Below are 19,507 nucleotides of genomic sequence, written 5' to 3'. Positions count from 1 at the left end.
TGTTGGCCATGCATCTGAGGTTTTGACAAAGCACTGAAAGACATGGTAGTTATAGTCTCCTCCACCAACGTCCTTCCTGAGAGAGAACTGGATCCGGCTCCCTACTATTTTAACGTGATCTTGAACTGTAGGAAATTGGTTGAATTTAATAATGTATATGTTATGTAGATTTTGTTTTAACTTTGATATTTGCTAAGTGAATTGTGTAAATATTCTAAATAGAAATTCTTAAGAAAGACTGTAAAACACGTTTTTTCTAAGTTACATTTATTTTTTTAATTGAGGTATAATTGACATACAACATCATATTAGTTTTAGGTAGTCTACAACATCAAGAGCCAGTATTTGTATATAGCAGAAGCCTAGTTAACAGCCGTCACTAAACATTGTTTCAGAATATTTTTTCTTGTGATGAGAACTTTTAAGATTTACTCTTAGAAAACTTTTCAAATATGCAATACAGGATATTATTAAGCTTCATAATAATTTTCTTACTCACTTCTGAAGTAGTAGTAATATTTCTTATGTTCAGATACAGGTATCTCCATTTTTACAACAAATGTTCATGCCTCTACTTCATGCAATTTTTGAAGTGTTGCTTCGACCAGCAGAAGAAAATGACCAGTCTGCTGCTTTAGAGAAGCAAATGTTGCGGAGGAGTTACTTTGCTTTCCTGCAAACAGTCACAGGCAGTGGAATGAGCGAAGTCATAGCAAATCAAGGTGGGGATGTGTGTGATGCCTAAATTGTCTGCTGATGTCTTTGTCACAGTTATGCATCTATGTGAGCAAGAGTTAAAGTAGACACTAAACTTTTGGAGTGTTGTTGTATATGGACCCCTAGGATGACTGCTCATTATTTCAAGGAGGGAATTATTTTCAAGTTGAGGGCCTTAAAACTAATTGGTATTCGGTTCCCTTTTTTCCTGAAGTAGTATTCTTTTATTGGTTCTTTAGTATTAAAAACAGCATGGTGGCCCTAACCGGCGTGGCTCAGTGGATAGAGCATCAGCCTGCCGACTCAGGGGTCCCAGGTTCAATTCCAGTCAAGGGCATGTACCTTAGTTGCGGGCACATCCCCAGTGGGGAGTGTGCAGGAGGCAGCTGATCGATGTTTCTCTCTCATTGATGTTACTAACTCTCTATCCCTCTCCCTTCTTCTCAGTAAAAAATCAATAAAATATTTTTTTTTTTAAAAAAACAGCATGGTGGTTACTGCCAGAATTGACTTGACAATTGAGTCTTACTGATTAATTTGCCATTTTCAAATTAAAAATAAATGGGACTGGATAGATCAATGTAGATAATTTTACAATATAGGAAATCCAGTGGGTAAGATGACAAGGGAATAGTGATTTTTCAATACTTTATGCTTAAAATTAAGGAGTACAGTTAATAAAAATTAAGGGATCTTACCAACTCTGTAAATGCTTTTGTCTGGTTACTATATATGGAATTAGAGCTTCAGGTTGCCTTTCCAGTTCTTCAAGTCAAGGTTTTTTTTTCCCCTTTTCAGGTGCAGAGAATGTAGAACGAGTTCTAGTTACTGTGATTCAAGGAGCAGTCGAATATCCAGATCCAATTGCACAGAAAACATGCTTTATCATCCTCTCCAAGTTGGTAGAACTCTGGGGTAAGATGATTTTTTTTAAGCTTTATTCCCTAGCCTGTTTCCTAAGACTCTCAGAGATGAAATAGAACCCTAGCCCTCACAATAGACAGGAGCGGGGAGTTGATTTCCCCCAATGATAAATTATAATTGACTTTTTTTATATACAAGATGAAAATTTGAATTCTCTTGACAGGTGGTAAAGATGGACCAGTGGGATTTGCTGATTTTGTTTATAAGCACATTGTCCCTGCGTGTTTCCTAGCACCTTTAAAACAAACCTTTGACCTGGCAGATGCACAAACAGTATTGGTAAGCACCCAGGAATCTTTGTTTACCTTGTGTAGATCTTACGTGTTTTAACTCAAAATTTTTTCTTTAATGCCAGGTTGATTTTATTAGGTTTCATTGCTTTTTTTTTTTCTTCTAATTTAGTACTTTCAAATTAGGATTCATTTTTAAGAGATTGATGATACCTCTGGACCTTTTGTGGATTCTGACTAAATCATAATGCTAAAATTGACTATATGAAATCCAGCTCCTACAACTTTAATGACCAAGACTCTTTCTAGGACCGTAAAAGAGCGCATACTACCAATAGTCTAAAGTTTTATTAGTTTCCTACTACTGCTTTCACTCTAAACTGGTGCTTAATGTTTTTTCCTCACTATTAAGAGTAACTTTCTCTTCCTTGTATGATGGTTTCCCCAAATCTCCAGGGTGCTTAATGTCAAGCAGTTGCCTTTTACTCACTTCCCCATAGCCAAGTAAAAGCTAGATTTCATAACTATAATTCACTACATTGAGACAGCATTTTTGTGTTGTTATATTTTCTATTCAACCTACTTATTCCATCCTTCCCTGCCTTCATCCTTTCTTTGAAGGGTAATGAATAGTGGTCAGGGAAGTAAAAAAAGAAGTGGATCAGTAACCAAGAATTGACTATATTAAATTCTTAAACTTGTTTACACAGGCTTTATCTGAGTGTGCAGTGACACTGAAAACAATTCATCTCAAGCGGGTAAGCTTTGGACCCCATGCTCGTTCATTTTCTTCTCACTTGTATATTTGTTATGGTTTTAAATCTGTTTGACTTGTTTTTGAAAGCTGTATCCTTTTTTTTCCCTAATGTTTGTATTGATTTTCAGAGAGGGGACAGGAGAGGGAAAGAGAGATAGAAACATCAATAATGAGAGAATCATTGATCGGCTGCCTCCTGCACAGCCCCTCAGTTCAGGCAGAACTGAAGTTAATTAACTTTTATAAAAGAAACAGCTTTCTCCCGGCCAGTGTGGTTCAGTGGTTGAGTGTTGATCCATGAAATCACAGTTCAGTTCTGGTCAGAGCACATGCTGGGGTTGCGGGCTTGATTCCCCCCATGTGGGCTGTTCAGGAGTCAGCCAATTGATGTTACGCTCTCAAATCGATGTTTCTCCCTTTCCCTTTCTCAATAAAATAAAATAAGATAAATAAAATAATAAATAAAATTAAAAAAACATTTATTTAAAAAAAATTCTTCCTTATTTGTAGATCTTAGAATCAGGGGATACCCGTGCATAATAGCTTAATGGGATGGGATGGGTTAAGTAAGTTCTTTAAATAGATATAATATATTATTATGTATTAAATGTAATATTGTGGAACTAAAGGAGAAGGAGCAACTTGGCTTCTGAGAGCAATCTAAGAAAGCCATTTGAAAGGCAATTTTTAAATTTTTTTTCTGACCTTAAATATAGATTCATTGGACTGACAGGAGGAGCTGGCATTCTGGGCAAAGTTAAGCAGTGTGTGGAGACAAATAAGACATCGCATGGTAGATTTGGTAGAAGATAGTGTTAACATGTTTAACTAAAGTATGAAGGCAGAAGTAATAGCTAAAAGCTGAAATGGGACTAGGTGAGCTCTATGTGTGAAAGGTTGGGTTATAATTTAGGATAGCTAAGTCAGAAAATAATGTTCAGAGAACAGTTTGGAATATGGTCTGAACCAGTTAGGACTAAATACTGATTTTGGAGTTCCAAGTGTGTAATAGTCAAGATGAAGTGAGACTTTCTAAGACCAGGTCAGAAAGAACCTTGGCTAAAGTAAGGGTTAAGGGGAAACTAGAAGTAGAACCGAAGTTGCGAAAGCTAAGGGAAGAGAGTCACAAAAGGGCAAATGGGTTGAACATTATTGGATGCTAGAGAATCAGGATGAGGAATGATTAAAAAAAAAAAAAACAGTGTGGAAGTATTACAGTTTAGAAATATTTATCTTGTCCTTAGAAGCTCTCATTTAGACACATAGAATTGAATCAAATGGAATATTATATTTGAAAATGTTTTGCTTTATTTTTTTCATTTATTCACTTGACTGACTTCCTCTTAAGGTAGAATTTTACTTTTCCTGATTTAAAAAGTAAAACAAGCTGAAACCGGTTTGGCTCAGTGGATGGAGCGTCGGCCTGCGGACTGAAGGGTCCCGGGTTCGATTCCGGTCAAGGGCATGTACCTGGGTTGCGGGCACATCTCCAGTGGGAGATGTACAGGAGGCAGCTGGTCGATGTTTCTCTCTCATCGATGTTTCTGACTCTCTATCTCTCTCCCTTCCTCTCTGTGAAAAATCAGTGGAATATATTAAAAAAAAAAAAAAAAAGTAAAACAAGTATACTCTATTTTTAAGTGATAACAGTGGGGTGGTATGAGATGATGAGCAGTGCATGAACAGTTAAGTTTAGGGAGAATAGACTAAAGAAAAAGGAGAGAAGGAAAGTTGAAGGGATCTGAGAAACTTTCACAGTGAAACGCTACCTCCTCTCAATTAGGAATGGCCTTTCTTTGAAGAGTAAATTGTGACCTAGGTCCATTGGGTTAGAGGCCCAGGAATCAAGGCAGAAGAAGAAACAAAGAAATCCTTTGATTCAGGAGCAGTAGTACTAAACAAGAAATGAGGTGTTAATGCAGGGAGAAGTGTATTGAGGAGAGATGGATTGATTTAATTTTGGTAACTGTTACTTTCAGTTGGACCAGGTTGAAGTCATCTGCATATTAAAGCCTTCCCGTTTAAAAGTGAAATTAGCTTTTTTAACTATTGGATTTATTACATTTGTTTGAGGCCTCTCTCTCAGAAACTCATTGCTATAGGATGACTACTTTCAAATTGATCCTAAGTTTCTTTATAGTTGCTAAGAAGCGGTGGAGGAGTCAGGGCTAGTTTGTGAAAATTTTCACTCTTCCCTTCACCAAACTTAACCCCTAAATGCCCCAGAAAACTACTGTTACAGATTTTAGCACCTCGAAGTACTAGAAGATAGCAATGTAGAGCAATAGTTTTAGAAGTCAGGTGACCTGCTTTTTAGTACAGATTTAATCAGACTGGGCAAATAATCCTATATTTCTGGGTCTTGGTTGCCTCATCTGGCTACTAAATTCCTTTTCCCTATTTTGTGAGCAGAAAAAGGAAGTTGTGTTTTTATTTGTATTACCTTCTAGCCTATCATTTTGACCTTTCTTGCTTGTATTTTAGTTTCTAAAGATAGGCGTTACTATGGTACTGCCCTATAGTCCACCCAGTGGTGGATTGAACAGGAGCACTTCTGTTTGCTGTCTCCTTTCAGTGCATAGAAGACATTATGACCTGATTTTAAAAGAATATTTGTTTAATCTTTAGCACTACATAACACTGAGTAGTGTTTTGTAGCTAGTAAATACTAAGCGCTCTTCAAAAGCTTTACATTTCTAAATTCATCCAATCCTCCCAATAACTCCGTTTTTTTAGATGGGGAAACTGAGGCTCAGAGAAGTTAAGTAACTTGCCCAAGTTACCAGAAATTTGCCAGAGCCAGTCTTCAAAACAAAGCAGACTCTGGTTTCAGAGCCTGTTCTTAATCACAGTACTGTATTCTGTTTAAAGTATACATATGTTGCTCCAATTTCTTTTAAAGCATTACTGATGTCAAGGAAGAAAATAATTTAGTTATAACCATCTTTTCATTTTCAGGGCCCAGAATGTGTTCAGTATCTTCAACAAGAATACCTACCTTCCTTGCAAGTAGCTCCAGAGATAATTCAAGTAAGAGCCGCCCTAGTAGATTTTCCTCTTAATTTAATTAAAGAAATATGACTATAATTCAAACTAAATTTTGATCCAAGAAAGCCAAACTGCATTCAAGTTGATGTTTTACTGTGTGTAGGATAGCAAGAGCCCAAACGTGGGAGAAGGAGGGGCTCTGAAATTGAATAGGAAAAATTGTATTTTTATCTTCACTAACCTTTAATAGAGATTTGATCTGTCATTGTGTAGGTGACAGATCACAGTAGTATTCGCGTTGCCGTGACTTTGTCTCCAATAAGTAATCACAGATATTTTCTGTATCACTAGTTTCAGAGATCTCAAAATATTATTTACACTCAGTAGTAGTTTGAAATTAGGAGTTAAGATATGCCACTAGACCTTATTACTGAGTCTGTTTTATTCTACCACATGCCAAAAAAATTTTTATAACCATAATTCATTATTAGTTTCCTTTGTAATCCCATGTGTTAAAAACCATTCTAAAAGGGGTCCAAAGGGGACCATGGCCCACGAATCTGTTCTGAAGGTTTATGCCAGGTAGTTCATTTTATATGTGCTTACTTTGTAAACCTGAAACTATATTTAGAGGTAAGGGGCTGGAAAGCTATCTCACTTTTGCACTATTACAGAATAATCTTTAATGGCAGTTAGTTATTTTCTTGGCATATAGTTATCCAGACTATTTGTCCTATAGCACATAGATCTAATACAGTGTCGAAGTTTTGATTAAAACTAGTTAGAATCTCTTGTGTAGATTCTAAGAATTGTTTCTTTATCAACAGTGATTTATAATGCTATTTTATAAGAGGCATTGAAAAAATTGAGTGAAAAATCGGATAGATCTCACATAAGAGTAATCATCAAACTCATTTTTAATGAATTTATGGTCTCTATAACACATCATCTTTAACTTTATAGATATTAATGAATTTTCTCAGTTATTATAAGCTAATATTTTATTAAAACAATAAATTACTAGTTACTCATGTGATCTTAATGCTCATGAAAATAGAAATATGTCATTTGATTTTGAGTAGCTAATATTCTCCAGATTGCTGACTGAAACAAAATTATATTTCTATCTAATAATTTGATTAAGGACGATAAGGATTTGGTCTGGCTTTGCCTAGTTACTAACTAGGTAAGAATGGCCATAGCAGTGTAGTTTTTATCCTTTAGGTAGGAGAGCCTTATTCTCAAAAGCGAAAGCAGCCTGTCTGAAAAACATTAGACTTGAGGATACTATATTTTGGTGAGGAACTGTTCAGGTTAATTTTGATGTTACAAATATTATAGGTTTGAAGCAGTGCAAATGTCCATTCATAGATAAATGGATAATAGAGTGTGGTATGTATACACAATGGATTATTATTCAGCCTTAAAAAAGAGAAATGCTATCATATACTACAACTTGGACAAACCTTGGAGGTTATGCTAAGTGAAATAAGCCAGTCACAGAAAGACAAGTTATAAAATTCTAATTATATTGAAGTACCTAAAGTAGTCATACTCTTAAAAACAGAAAGTAGAATGGTGGTGGCCAGGGGCTGGGGTGTGTGGGGAGTTGCATTGTGCATATAGTTAACACTGCTATACTGTACACATAAAAATGCTTAAGATGGTCAGTTTTATGTTTCCAATCACAATTTTAAAATGGTGCTGTGGATTTGAATTATTATGAATTTAATACAAATAGATTGATTCTCTTCTTTTCCCTCTTCGTGGCTCCTCAAGGAGTTTTGTCAAGCTCTTCAGCAGCCTGATGCTAAAGTTTTTAAAAACTACTTAAAGGTAGGTATTTGAAAAACTTACATATCTTCATATAATTAGGAAATGTTTCAGAGCCAAGAGAGAATATATATTACTAGTGGCCTGGTGCACAAATTCGTGCACATTGAAAGGAAATTAATTAGAAGAAATATTTTAATATCGCTATTCCCCCTTTCTCTATAATAGAAGTATCAGAGATGAAAGAAAATTAGTAAAATGTATATGAAAATAATATATAAATTGATTAATAAATAATAACATGATGTAACAACAGTAAAGACATAAAAAGAACAAAAACATGATATAAAAACAATGATTGACAAATTGATTAAACTTATTCTAACACTGAGGCCAGTGTCAGATGGGGACAAATCAATTTTTGGAATCAGAACAACCTCTCCTCCGCAAATCCTGTTAATACTTCAGCTTCAATTATGTTAGGTCGAAATCTTTTGATAATAAATCTAATACCATTACAAAGACCCTCATTTACCGTTAAGATTTCTCAGCATGATGATTGCACCAACTTTCAATTCTAATTTACGACACGGCATTTCCGAAGGAGTAATACTTTTAAGAAATTCAATGGGAAAATTTTCCTTTTCAGCATCATCCGTTGAATCTAGTATTACATTAAGACACACTGTCATCTCTGAGTCTTAATGCAATATCCGTTCCCCAGCCTTTTCCACTATGTGGGAAAAGAATAGGATACTGATTTGTTTCATTTTAGTGGCATTCAGATTATTGGGATCTGGTTTACAATGAATGAGCAAGTCCCTTTCAAAAGGAGGTCCTCTATCTTAGTTTCTGATTATGACAGCAACCTTGGTTACCTGAGGATAATTATCTCTACCGGGATCACTATTACGATCATATTTAATCGCCATTGTTACTTCCCTGCGACACTGCCGCTTTCTTTCAGCTTCAGAATGTCAACAGAAACAACCAAATTCACGATCATTGATGATAGATTGAAACACACACGTGCAATTGGCGCCAGGAGAGCTTTATATGTATCACATGTGCACAAGTCAACTTAGCCTTTTATAGATATAGAACAAACTTACTTAGTCCTGCTTTCTGATATAGCTAAACTTTTTTCAGCCCAGTGAAGCACCCCAACTTCTCTTTCAGGTAATTGTCAGCAACACAGCAGTAAATATCAACACAAAGCAGATTATTATTGTAGATCACACAGAGAGAACAAAGGGTAAAATATTTAACTGCAGCAGTGTTTGACTATGTTCTGTGCAGTGAGAAAACCTGAAGTCATTTTCAAGGTTCACCATTTCTTTTCAGTCGAGTCAAGTTTCTAAGCTTTCTAAATCTCCGTTTTCCAGTTAATGAAAAGAAATTAGGATTCCACCCAGTCTCCCATCTACCTACGCCAGGACTTTTGTGAGGATCAAATGAGATGAGGCACGGGAAAATGCTTCACAGACATTTAATTATAGTGTAAAGTGTTTCCACCTGGGTATAAAGCAAGTCCATGTTCCTGGGCTGAAGAAACTGCAAGGAGGTTAGTTGATAGGGAGAGGAAGCCAGGTGTTGCTATTTGATGTCATTACCCAGATGGTCTGGGACACTTAGCATATTAGCCTTTTATATAGATAGGATACTGTAGTTTGTTTTGTTTTTTTAGTCCTCACCCGAGGATATGTTTTCATTGATTACAGAGAGAGAAGGGACAGAGACAGAAACATCCATCGGTTGCCTCTGTACTGTCTGCTCCCCCACTGGGAATTGAATGCGCCACCCTTTGGTGCACAGGATGACTCTCCAACCAACTGAGCCATGCCAGCCAGGACTTGGGCTGTTTAACCAACTATTACTTATTTTGGGATCTCTTTGCTCTAAAACATGCTCCTAAGAATCTATAGTTATGGATGTTATACTTTAGAGTCTTCTGTGAAACCCCTTTCAACTGAACATAAGATCATAGAGAGTTGGGTAAGAATACTGAATGTGAATGTGCCTGAGCATTTGGTATGAAAATGCCAGTTTTCTTTTACAGTTTCATGATGTAATGAAATAGGAACAAGTAAATAGGAACAGTTTCCCATATTGAGTTGAAAGGAAGGATCTAAAAATATAAAAACAGAAGTATGAGTTACTTGGGTGTATCCTATCTTGAAACTTGAATTGTAAAACAGACAAAAAGTAGAGTCCTCAGATTTGGCCAGCAAGGCTCTTTATACATTTGTATAATCACTGAACTTTATTTTTTTATTTTATTTTATTTTTTTAAATACATTTTATTGATTTTTACAGAGAGGAAGGGAGAGTTAGAAACATCGATGAGAGAGAAACATCCAGCTGTTTCTCTCCCGCACACCCCCTACCGGGGATGTGCCCGCAACCAAGGTACATGCCCCTGACCGGAATCGAACCTGGGACCTTTCAGCCCGCAGGCCGATGCTCCATCCACCGAGCCAAACCGGTTAGGGCAATCACTGAATTTTAAAAAAAACCTCCAAATTGGGAAGAAGTACCAAATGTTTATTTGGTATTATATTTATAATTCTTGAGACAGCACTATCTTGCTTTCACCTAAGTAGTCATTCAGTACGTCCTGACTGCTTTTTATGTAACAGGTACTGTGCCAGTTGCTGCAAATACCATTATGAGTAACTTTCCCTGCCCACAAAGAATTCCTGGGCTGGATGAGGAACTATTCTTTATTTTTTATTTATTACCTTCAACAAATATGAGGACCAAGCACCATGCTAAATGTTTTGGTAGCAGGTAATTTAATGAATGGCTACCTGCTTATTTTGCCCAAGGCATTCAAAAGGATTTATAAGTCAAGGGGCTTTACTTCATTTAAGTATCCTATCCTTTGACTTTGGTTCTAAACTCTTTCCTTGTCAGTTTTTCCCTCAATAGTAGTAGTTTGTCAGCTTAAACGGACAAAAGGATTTGTGAGAGGAATGTTGAGAATTACTGTTTATTATCACAAATCCTCCCACTCCCATTTTCCCATAAAAGCAAAGTGCCTGTGAAGATAACCTATTAAATAACTAATCAATCAAACTGCATTAAAGAATTCAAAAAATTATAACTCTCTATTAGAGGGGTCTGTAACAGCAGATATATGTACATTGTAGCAGGTTTATGCTCCAAACATATAATTTATTCAAACAGCATTCATAAAATGTCTTTCTCCCAAGTCCAACTTCTCTATATTGATAGCATTAAGTCATTGGTAACATTATTCTTCTAGTTTGAAAAAATAAAGTTCCTTCTTTCATGCCTACTCCCTTTATGCCTGATGGTTCCTCAGATTCTTTGCAGATTCTTCCTCCTCATTCACTTGCTGTCCCTTCCTTTCTATCTGGGATAGGCTTGTTATCTCACTGATCTCCCTTCCCTTGTTCTCGCCAAGCAGGTCTATTTGAAAACACTGAACAGACCCCTGAAATTCATTTCCCTAATTCATAACTTTCAAAGCCTGCTGTTGACTAAAAATACATTCATGTTTCTTAGTTTGGCATTCAGTGTTTTTTCATATATATATTTTTATTGATTTCAGAGAGGAAGCGAGAGATAGAAACATGAAAGAGATGAGAGAGAATCATTGATCGGCTGCCTCCTGCACACCCCTACTGGGGATCAAGCCCGCAACCCAGGCATGTGCCCTGACCAGGAATCGAACCATGACCTCCTGGTTCATAGGTTGACACAACAAACCACTGAGCCACACCACCTGGGCTAAAAGTATTTTTTAAGTTATTTTTTTTTTAATTGATTTTAAAGGGGCAGGGGAGAGAGAAACATCCATTTGTTGTTCCATTTTATCTATGCATTCATTGGTTGATTCTTGTATGTGCCCTGACTGGGGTTTGAACCTGCAACCTGGGCCTATCGGGACAACACTCTAACCATCTGAGTTTCCTGTACTTTTTAATAATCAAATAAATAATAAAACCCTTAAGGGATAACATCTACTATCTGTAGCTTTGACTTGTTTCTTCCTCAAAATTTAATTTCTCAGCATTAATTTTGATAGTAGTGCCAGTCAGCAAAATGTGTCTAAAGCATGTTTTCCTCTGATCACTTGACTCTCATAGCATTAGTGTAATACTTTATTTCAACTTAATATTGTCACCATAAGTTATCTATAGACTTTATTAAATATTTCCCAACTTAATATTGTCACTATAAGTTATCTATAGACTTTATCAAATTGTCCAAAAAACAAAGTTCTTAACTTGTATTATGTGTTTAATATGTTTTTATTGATTTGAGAGAGAGGGAAACATTAACGTGAGAGAGAAATATCGATTGGTTGCCTCCTGTAGACACCCTTACCAGGGATCAAGCCTGCATGCTGCATATGTGCCTTGACTGAGAATTGAGCCAGCGACCATTTAGTGCATGGATGATGCTCAATCATGTGAGCCACACTGGCCAGGGCAATATCTACTGAATTTTACAAAAGAGAACTAGCACTCAGCAACTTAGAGACATTCTTCAAGTGAAAGGTGGTATTTTCGGACATTAATACTGACTGTACCATTACTTTATTTGCAGGTGTTCTTCCAGAGAGCAAGGCCCTAAGAACTGGATCTCCCTGTGCCTACTTCATGATCAGGATTTATGATCAGAAATTCCAGTTAATAATTTATAAAGAAGCAGTTTTGTGTGCCATTCACACTGGTCTTTTTAACTTGGCTCTGAGCTTATTGCAGTATATGTATTGGGATTTTTCTGTAAAATGTGTGTAATTTTCCCTAAATACGGGTATGTGACAACAAGAGAAGTTGCTTGCATGCCGATTCAAATTGTTCTATATAAAAAAGCTGTTAAAAGATACAGCAGAGTTATCCTAGTACCATTTTATTTTTACTTGAAACTTTTAAGTCCTTTAAAAACCATAGCAGGAAAACTGTACTTTTTTAAATTGCGGAATATAAAATGTTTGAAATTTTAAATTTTCTTTTATGTGTGCAGACTTAAAGTATGGGGGTGGGATACAAAAGATCAAAACTAATTTTTTGTAGATAGCCATTACATTTCTTTAAAATGTTTCAATGCCAATAAGTATTCTACAAAAAAGAATGGTTTCATAAATTAACTGATTTAAGAGTAGGTACCAGTGTTATACATTTTTTTATAAAAAAAAAATAAAATAAATTTTACATAGTGAATCTACCAAGTCTTTTTTGGAATTATTATAAATACTTTAGCCTTATTTTCTCATTTTATCTTTCCATGATTTCCCATTTAAAGGATTGCACATATGAGCTTGCAGATGGTTTATTTTATTATGTTCCTAAAAGGCTAAATGCAACTTAGTTCTGTTAAATAGAATTTTTTTTTAAATGCCCTAGAAAAAGCCTGTGTGATTCTGTTGATAGAATTAAAAATCAATTTCTTCTACCTCTTCTATTGGATCTACGTAGGGCACAATATACCTATTTGTTTGATGCTTATAACTAGTTGCTGTCCATTTAGTTAATAGAAGAAGTACCTTCCCCTGTCTTCTCCCATTTTTATTCATGACTGCAAGAAGGCAAGAGGAAAAACAATAGTAGTATTGGGAAATTAAGAAAAGAGGGACAACGCTGAGTAGCAGAATTACTATAGTTATTTAAGTTTAAATTCTAAAAGTCTAAGTAAGATTTTAAGGGAGGGTTGGGTATTTCTGTGGATTTTTTTTTTTAACCTTTAGCCAATATGGTCCCTAGGGATTTCGTGGATGAGCTTCAGTGGTCTATAAATTCCCTAAAATTGTATTCTAAATTGTGCACATAGACCTTTTTCTGGGGTTAATTCTAGAAGTGATTTAAAACATTTTCCTTATGTTATAGAATAAACATACTGAACTAAGTTGACTGAATTATGAAACTAGATCAATAGAATGTATATTATACTTCAATAAGGATTTTTTAAAAATAGATGATTAAAAGCTGAGTGCTTTGTGTATGAGTTCCCTTGTACTGTGGGAGAGATAATTGTATCTATTGCAATAATACTAATTGTTCAAAGTGTGCTAATGAGTAGCATAGCATAGTGGTCAAGAGCACAGGCCTAGGATCCAGATAACAGTTCATATAAGTAGGTTCAAATAACAGTTCTGCCAGTAACTGGTTTTTGAACCTTAAGGAAGTTCTCTCTCCACAGTTTCCCCATGTGCAAAATAGGAGAAATAATGGTAGCTACCTCATAACTAAACTGATTAAGTTAAACATGAAAAGAGCTTATTACAATACCTGTACACGAAGGCTTGATATAAGCTATGGTTACTGTACTATTAATTCCACATGTGTAAAAATGATACCTGCTCCTTTCTCCCTGGCTTTTTAAAGCCCTTCAAAAGATTTACATGAGTTCAGAGCTAAGAGAAATCAAGACATGGAAATAGAAATGAAACTTCATGTTATACAACCATGTATAATTCCTATCTTCATTCCTTGAAGTTTCCCAGAGCACTTTACATAGAGTGCCATAGTAATTAGGAAACTGTTCGATTATGAATTACCTTATTGTATTGCATTGCACCTCATTTCCAAAAGCAAGCACTCAAATAATTGTCACAAGGGTGATTCTCACCTGTTTACTGATGAGATAACATCGAGGCAAAAAACTTAGGGATTTGTGTGACTTGACTATGGAACCACAAGGGTTTTATGATGCCTGGTTTAGTTCTGTGCCTAACAGTTGTATTAAATCGTAAACGCTTACACTGGTTCACAAGTGGCTTGACCTTTAAGAAAACACTGGTATTTCAATGTGTATCAATTACTATGTGGTAAATATGTGAATAAAAGGTTTGGGCTCAGCTCATCACTTCTCCCATAAACTTTGAGCTATGGGCTTCACTGTTGCAAGAAGCTTTGACGGGTCCTTGGCATTAGATATGGGAAAACTTGTTGGAATTGTATGCAGTGAATAGATTTGTCTGTTGTTAGAATGACTCCACCACTGAAACATTGTTTAAAAGTCTAATAAAGTAACTTCCTTTGTAACAATGCATCACAGCGGGCTTTTGTTACTGCAGTTGTGTATATAACAGAGAGGTAAACAAAACAAAACAAAAACACAAACTTGTTTAAAGTTCAGTATTTGGCAGGGAGAGCTGGAACAGCAGCTCCAGGTCTGTTCCGTTCAAAAGCCTCTGCTCTAAACCGCTCTCGCGGTTTCACGGTTTCCCGTTTCTTGCTGGTTCGAGAAGCTCTGCGTCAGCAGTAGTCTGTGAGCTCTCACGTTCAGAAGGCTGCAGTGCTGTCAGTCGGCAGAAGGGATGGCTAGCTGCCTGAGATCTTGGCGGCACGAATATTGCTGGGCCTGATTTTAGTCCATAAAAAGCTCTCCAGTATTGTCATTTTCCAAAATAGCGCTTAAAAGAGGGACTTATAAGAGCTTATGTACATTAAGACGTCCACGAGTGAATTATTAAGAAGCGATCATCTAGCACCACGGCAGCCAACGTGGTCTTGAAAACATACAAATCTATCCCTTCGGACTCGGATGTTCCCCCGTGAGAGCCCCTCAGGTGTCCAGCATTCTGCACACCTGTGATTCGATTGTTACAATGAGGACTTCCGTTCTGCCTGCCCCACTGTCGCCCCACGCCGCACTCTGCTCTCCCGGACGGGGCGGGACTCGCGGTTATGGAAATCGGAATCATTGTGCAGGGCTCCCCGGTTTCACCCTGCAGACACCCCCGGCTTCCCCGCCCCTCGCTAGAGACGATCGGCGAACCCACCGCCGCTGCAGCTTCCGAGGCTGAGGCTGGACCCTAGGGCGTGCGCACGCGCACACGCGCTCGCCGGCCCTCGGTCACGTGGCCCTCGGACAGGGTTGGCGAAGCCGGAAGTGTCCCGAGGCGCTGGGAGGCCGCGGGAGCCGGCTGGCGGTGGTACGGAGGCTACCGGGCGCGGTGAGTGGGGTGGCTGCGGGCCGAGGGGCCGCAGCGCGTGGGGAAAGGACTGCGGAGCCGGGCTCGGGCCTCGCGGAGTGTTCGCGCCCTCCGTGGGGAACTGGGGTGCTGAGTCAGAGCGGGGGCGGGGCGGGCGACCCCAGGAGCCCCGCGCGGCTCGGTGCTGACCCTCCGCGCACCCGGGCCCAGCGGACACGGCCCCCCGGGGGTCTGGGGCATCCGAAGCCGGGCGGAATGGTCGACTCCCTCCATCGGGACTCCCGGCCCTCCGACCCGGGCCCTCGGGGATCTGGCGACGTCGGGCACCGACAAAGAGGATGTGTTGGTGGCCGAGTGTGGGCCCTGGCGCCCCGGGGAGACGACGCCCCCTTCCCTTGCCCTGAGACTGGCCGCTCTGTGCCCTGTTTCCGAGCATTGGCGAGGTCGGCCGTTATTCAGTGGATTGACTTATTTTTGTCGGATGATGAAAAAGATGTTTCATTAAGGTTTTAGTGCTGATAACGAGGGGCTGATCACGGGGAGCTAGAAGCTGACGACGTTTTTAATGTACATACACGTAATTCGTGGATAATGCAGGTTCCCACACGTTCCCTGTGGGGAGTGGCCGCAGGTTTGTTTTCCAGCCGCTTCCCAGGTATTTGTCCCCAAACCCAGTTCTCCCCAAAGAACGACCGCTTTCACGGGAGGGCGCTGAATGGATACCTGTTTAACATGGTTCACGTGGTCGGAGAGTTTGGAAATCCTGGGACGGCCCGTTTTCCTGGTTTTTGCTGATGGGCAAATGCTAACTTTCATTTTGCATAGTAGATAAGGAAGTAGACGGAAGGCAGGGTCAGCAGTAACAGGCTTGAGTGCCTGCCGGTACTGTGTCAAAATTTTGGAAACATTTATGCAGCCAGCACCTTGTGGGTGTGCTGGGTCACGTGTTAGCATGCTGTTTGGGTGGGGTCTTTGGAAGATAGTTTCAGAAGACATTTCCCCAGATCGCTGTAAAACCACAGGCTTATATCTGTGTACGGAGAGCAGCTATCTTAGCTGATAGATGTGTTTTATATTGTCCGCTAGGTACGGAGAGGTCCCTAATGATACCGTTGGCCATTTGCAGTTATCTCAAACAGCAAAGTTAACTAGGGAAGGTTTTTCATTATTTAAAAATATTATTGAAAAGACATTTGAGAAGTTTATAAATTATTACCCCAGTAGATCGCAAATATTTCTTACTTGTGAAAAGGAAGTCTTATTGCCCTGACCGGTTTGGCTCAGTGGATAGAGCATCGGCCTGCGGACTGAAGGGTCCCAGGTTCGATGCTAGTCAAGGGCATGTACCTTGGTTGCGGCACATCCCTGGTGGGGAGTATGCAGGAGGCAGCTGATCGATCGATGTTTCTCTCTCATGATGTTTCTAGCTCTCTATCCCTCTCCCTTCCTCTCTGTAAAAAAAGCAATAAAATATATTTTTAAAAAAAGAAAAAGAAAAGGAAATCTTATTTTTATTGCTTATTTCCAATAAACTGCTGAATGTAACATTCCGTATCTGAATTAGATGGCTGGTAAAATTGCATAAATGTATCTTAGTATATCAAAGATTGCTGAAATTTAGACCCCTGGCCATTCTTTAAGTTCCTAATTCTACTTGGAATATTGGCAGTTATGAATTCATCACTGACTACCTAGTCTGTTCTAACTTACTACAATGGATATATATTATATTTTAATTTGACGGCGGGGGCGGGGGGGGGGCAGGAAGGAGAGAGGGAGAGAAACATTGATTTGTTGTTTCACTTATTTATGCATTCATTGATTGATTCTTGTATGTGCCCAGATGGGGAACATGCAACCTTGGCATATTGGGACGATGCTCTAACCAACTGAGCTACCCACCCAGAGTTCTACAAAGGAATATTAAGATGTGTTTTAATCTGACATTACAGCAGGTTTAAGTTTAAGGTGGTTTGGTGAGACTAGTGTTTATGCTTTCTAGCATACCTTTTTATTCTAACATGGAGGTCAAATATTTTTAGTATTCTTACATGCTTTTCAGTATTAAAGGACACTGTTAAAAAGGGATGATGCTTTTTTCCACTATTGGATAGGGATGATGCGTTTTAAAAAATAGACTTTACTTTTTAGAGCAATTGTAGGCTCACAGCAAAATTGAGCAGGAAGAACAGAGATTTTCCATATACTTCCTGACCCCACACATGCATAGTTTCCTCTTGTTTATTTTTTAAGATTTAATAATATGCACTTGGCATATCTATATTTATATACTTGCAGGTTGGGGAAACTATCCTTTAATTTCAGAAGAGTTAGTGATCTTTCAGCAACAATCATTTTTGCACCTTTCCATTGTGATTGTCAGGCTCTGTGTAGATGAAATTTTAAGTTATGTAAATGTTATGCAGTGTCAGCAGTTAGTGTTGCCCTGCCCTTGAAGGAAACAAAGTAATTTTTACTATATTGTTACATTTTACACTATTGCATTATTTTGAAACACTTTAAATATAATTCTTCATCGCCGAAACCGGTTTGGCTCTGTGGATAGAGCGTCGGCCTGCAGACTGAAAGGTCCCGGGTTCGATTCCGGTCAGGGCATGTACCTGGGTTGCGGGCACATCCCCGGTGGGAGATGTGCAGGAGGCAGCTGATCGATGTCTCTCTCATCGATGTTTCTAGCTCTCTACCTCTCTCCCTTCCTCTCTGTAAAAAATCAATAAAATATATTTTAAATAAATAAATAAATAAATAAATAAATAAATAAATATAATTCTTCATTGATTAATCTTTCAACACATTTGAAGAAGTGGCCAATATCACTCTCATTGACAAAGACAAAATTAGAAGGGAACTAGATGTTTTTTTCAGCCTTTTGATAAGTAAATGAAATTGAATATATAAGATGTCATTGGCTAGTGTTATTCAGAGCCCACACAACACTTTAGCCTTTACTATTGCTGGAAACTTAGGTTTTTACTTTGGACTGTTTATACACCTCAATTTAGCTATAAATAAGGGGTGATCTTACTTGAGACTATAAGTAACTCACATTTGTTTCTTAAATGTATTAGTCCCTTAAAACAAACATGCACATTTTTTTTCTTTTCTCTTAGTATAACAAAGAGGATTGCCTGACCAAGCCGAGATGCAGAGCACTTCTAATCACCTGTGGCTTTTATCTGATATTTTAGGCCAAGGAGCTACTGCAAATGTCTTTCGGGGAAGACATAAGGTTGGTACAGAGAAAACTGAAGGTTTTTATCATTTTATATGTACTCTTCTGAGAAGCACGCTTGCACTAAAATGTGACGCTTGGTGTTTTTGTTATACTGTCTAAAGAGTTCCTGTTTTTGTGGTTTTATACGGTAGAGCTTCTGTCAGAGGCAGTGCTTTCTACTGAGTGGTGACAGAAGTTATATGTTGGGTAGCAGAGAAAAACAGGAGGGTGGCTGAAAAAAGTGACTAGGAAAGGTATGGTGTGCCTTTTGGGTCTTTCCCCAACCTCGCCCTCTGTGGTTGTGCATGATTTCACTAACAGAAGTCCAATGCGGCAGTGATAGGGGCTGGGGGTAGTAGGGAAGGCAGATCTGTAGTTTGGAGGGCAACCATGGATGGTTCCTATATGCTGTACTAAGGCTTCATTACCCCCGGTAAAACAGCACCCTACAAGGCAGATTAGAATAAAATGCCATTATCAAAAAGGAGCCCAGGTTTAAAAGGCTCTATCTTTGTATGAGGTAATTAGAACTTGTTAGTGGAAGTGAGAATGAAAAAATCCCAGAGGCACTTCAATAACTAAAAAAAAAATTTGTGTCAGATTCTATATTGGAGGGTAAAATTAAAGATAATTAAAATAATTTAAAATGAAGACATTTACAATCATTAAAGTTTCTATTCTGGGAAAAGAGCTAGAAAAATAATGGAGTTAAAAATCCTTTTATAATTCAAATAATCATCAACTAATTTTTCAGTACTATGCATTTTTTTTGAGTAAATGATATTTAGAGGCTCCTTAAGTCTTATTTTTAGAAACAGGAGCCTTAAATATTTTAGTAAGGAAGAGTTTTTTTATATTTTCCTGTAGCCTTGAGATTACCAACCATTTAGTTCCATCAGTGACAGTGAGATAAACATTCATATCAGAGGGGCTGTTTCCTCTCCTGGAGAGAGAATATGACTAAAAAGAGATTT

The 19,507-nt window shown here is 38.1% G+C and overlaps 2 protein-coding genes across 2 annotated transcripts in view; both read left to right on the top strand.

The window, feature by feature from the left end:
* XPOT (exportin for tRNA) overlaps positions 1-14,408 on the top strand; it is a 40,105-nt gene extending 25,697 nt beyond the window's left edge. The window contains exons 19-25 of the mRNA XM_070409804.1: positions 533-722; positions 1,516-1,632; positions 1,805-1,920; positions 2,582-2,629; positions 5,587-5,658; positions 7,396-7,452; positions 11,968-14,408. Coding sequence (XP_070265905.1) covers positions 533-722; positions 1,516-1,632; positions 1,805-1,920; positions 2,582-2,629; positions 5,587-5,658; positions 7,396-7,452; positions 11,968-11,994 — 627 coding nt within the window. The 3' untranslated portion in view covers positions 11,995-14,408. The remainder of the gene's footprint in view (positions 1-532; positions 723-1,515; positions 1,633-1,804; positions 1,921-2,581; positions 2,630-5,586; positions 5,659-7,395; positions 7,453-11,967) is intronic.
* Positions 14,409-15,231: 823 nt separating this feature from the next.
* The window catches only part of TBK1 (TANK binding kinase 1), a 49,392-nt gene continuing 45,116 nt past the window's right edge, over positions 15,232-19,507 (top strand). Inside the window, exons 1-2 of the mRNA XM_070409803.1 lie at positions 15,232-15,319; positions 18,430-18,548. Coding sequence (XP_070265904.1) covers positions 18,462-18,548 — 87 coding nt within the window. The 5' untranslated portion in view covers positions 15,232-15,319; positions 18,430-18,461. The remainder of the gene's footprint in view (positions 15,320-18,429; positions 18,549-19,507) is intronic.

Source organism: Myotis yumanensis, unplaced genomic scaffold, assembly GCF_028538775.1.
Source record: "Myotis yumanensis isolate MYYU_CA2020_CCGP unplaced genomic scaffold, mMyoYum1.0.hap1 SCAF_3, whole genome shotgun sequence".
NCBI lineage: Eukaryota > Metazoa > Chordata > Mammalia > Chiroptera > Vespertilionidae > Myotis > Myotis yumanensis.
Note: the sequence above shows the minus strand (reverse complement) of the source record. Positions and strands in the feature narration are given on the sequence as shown.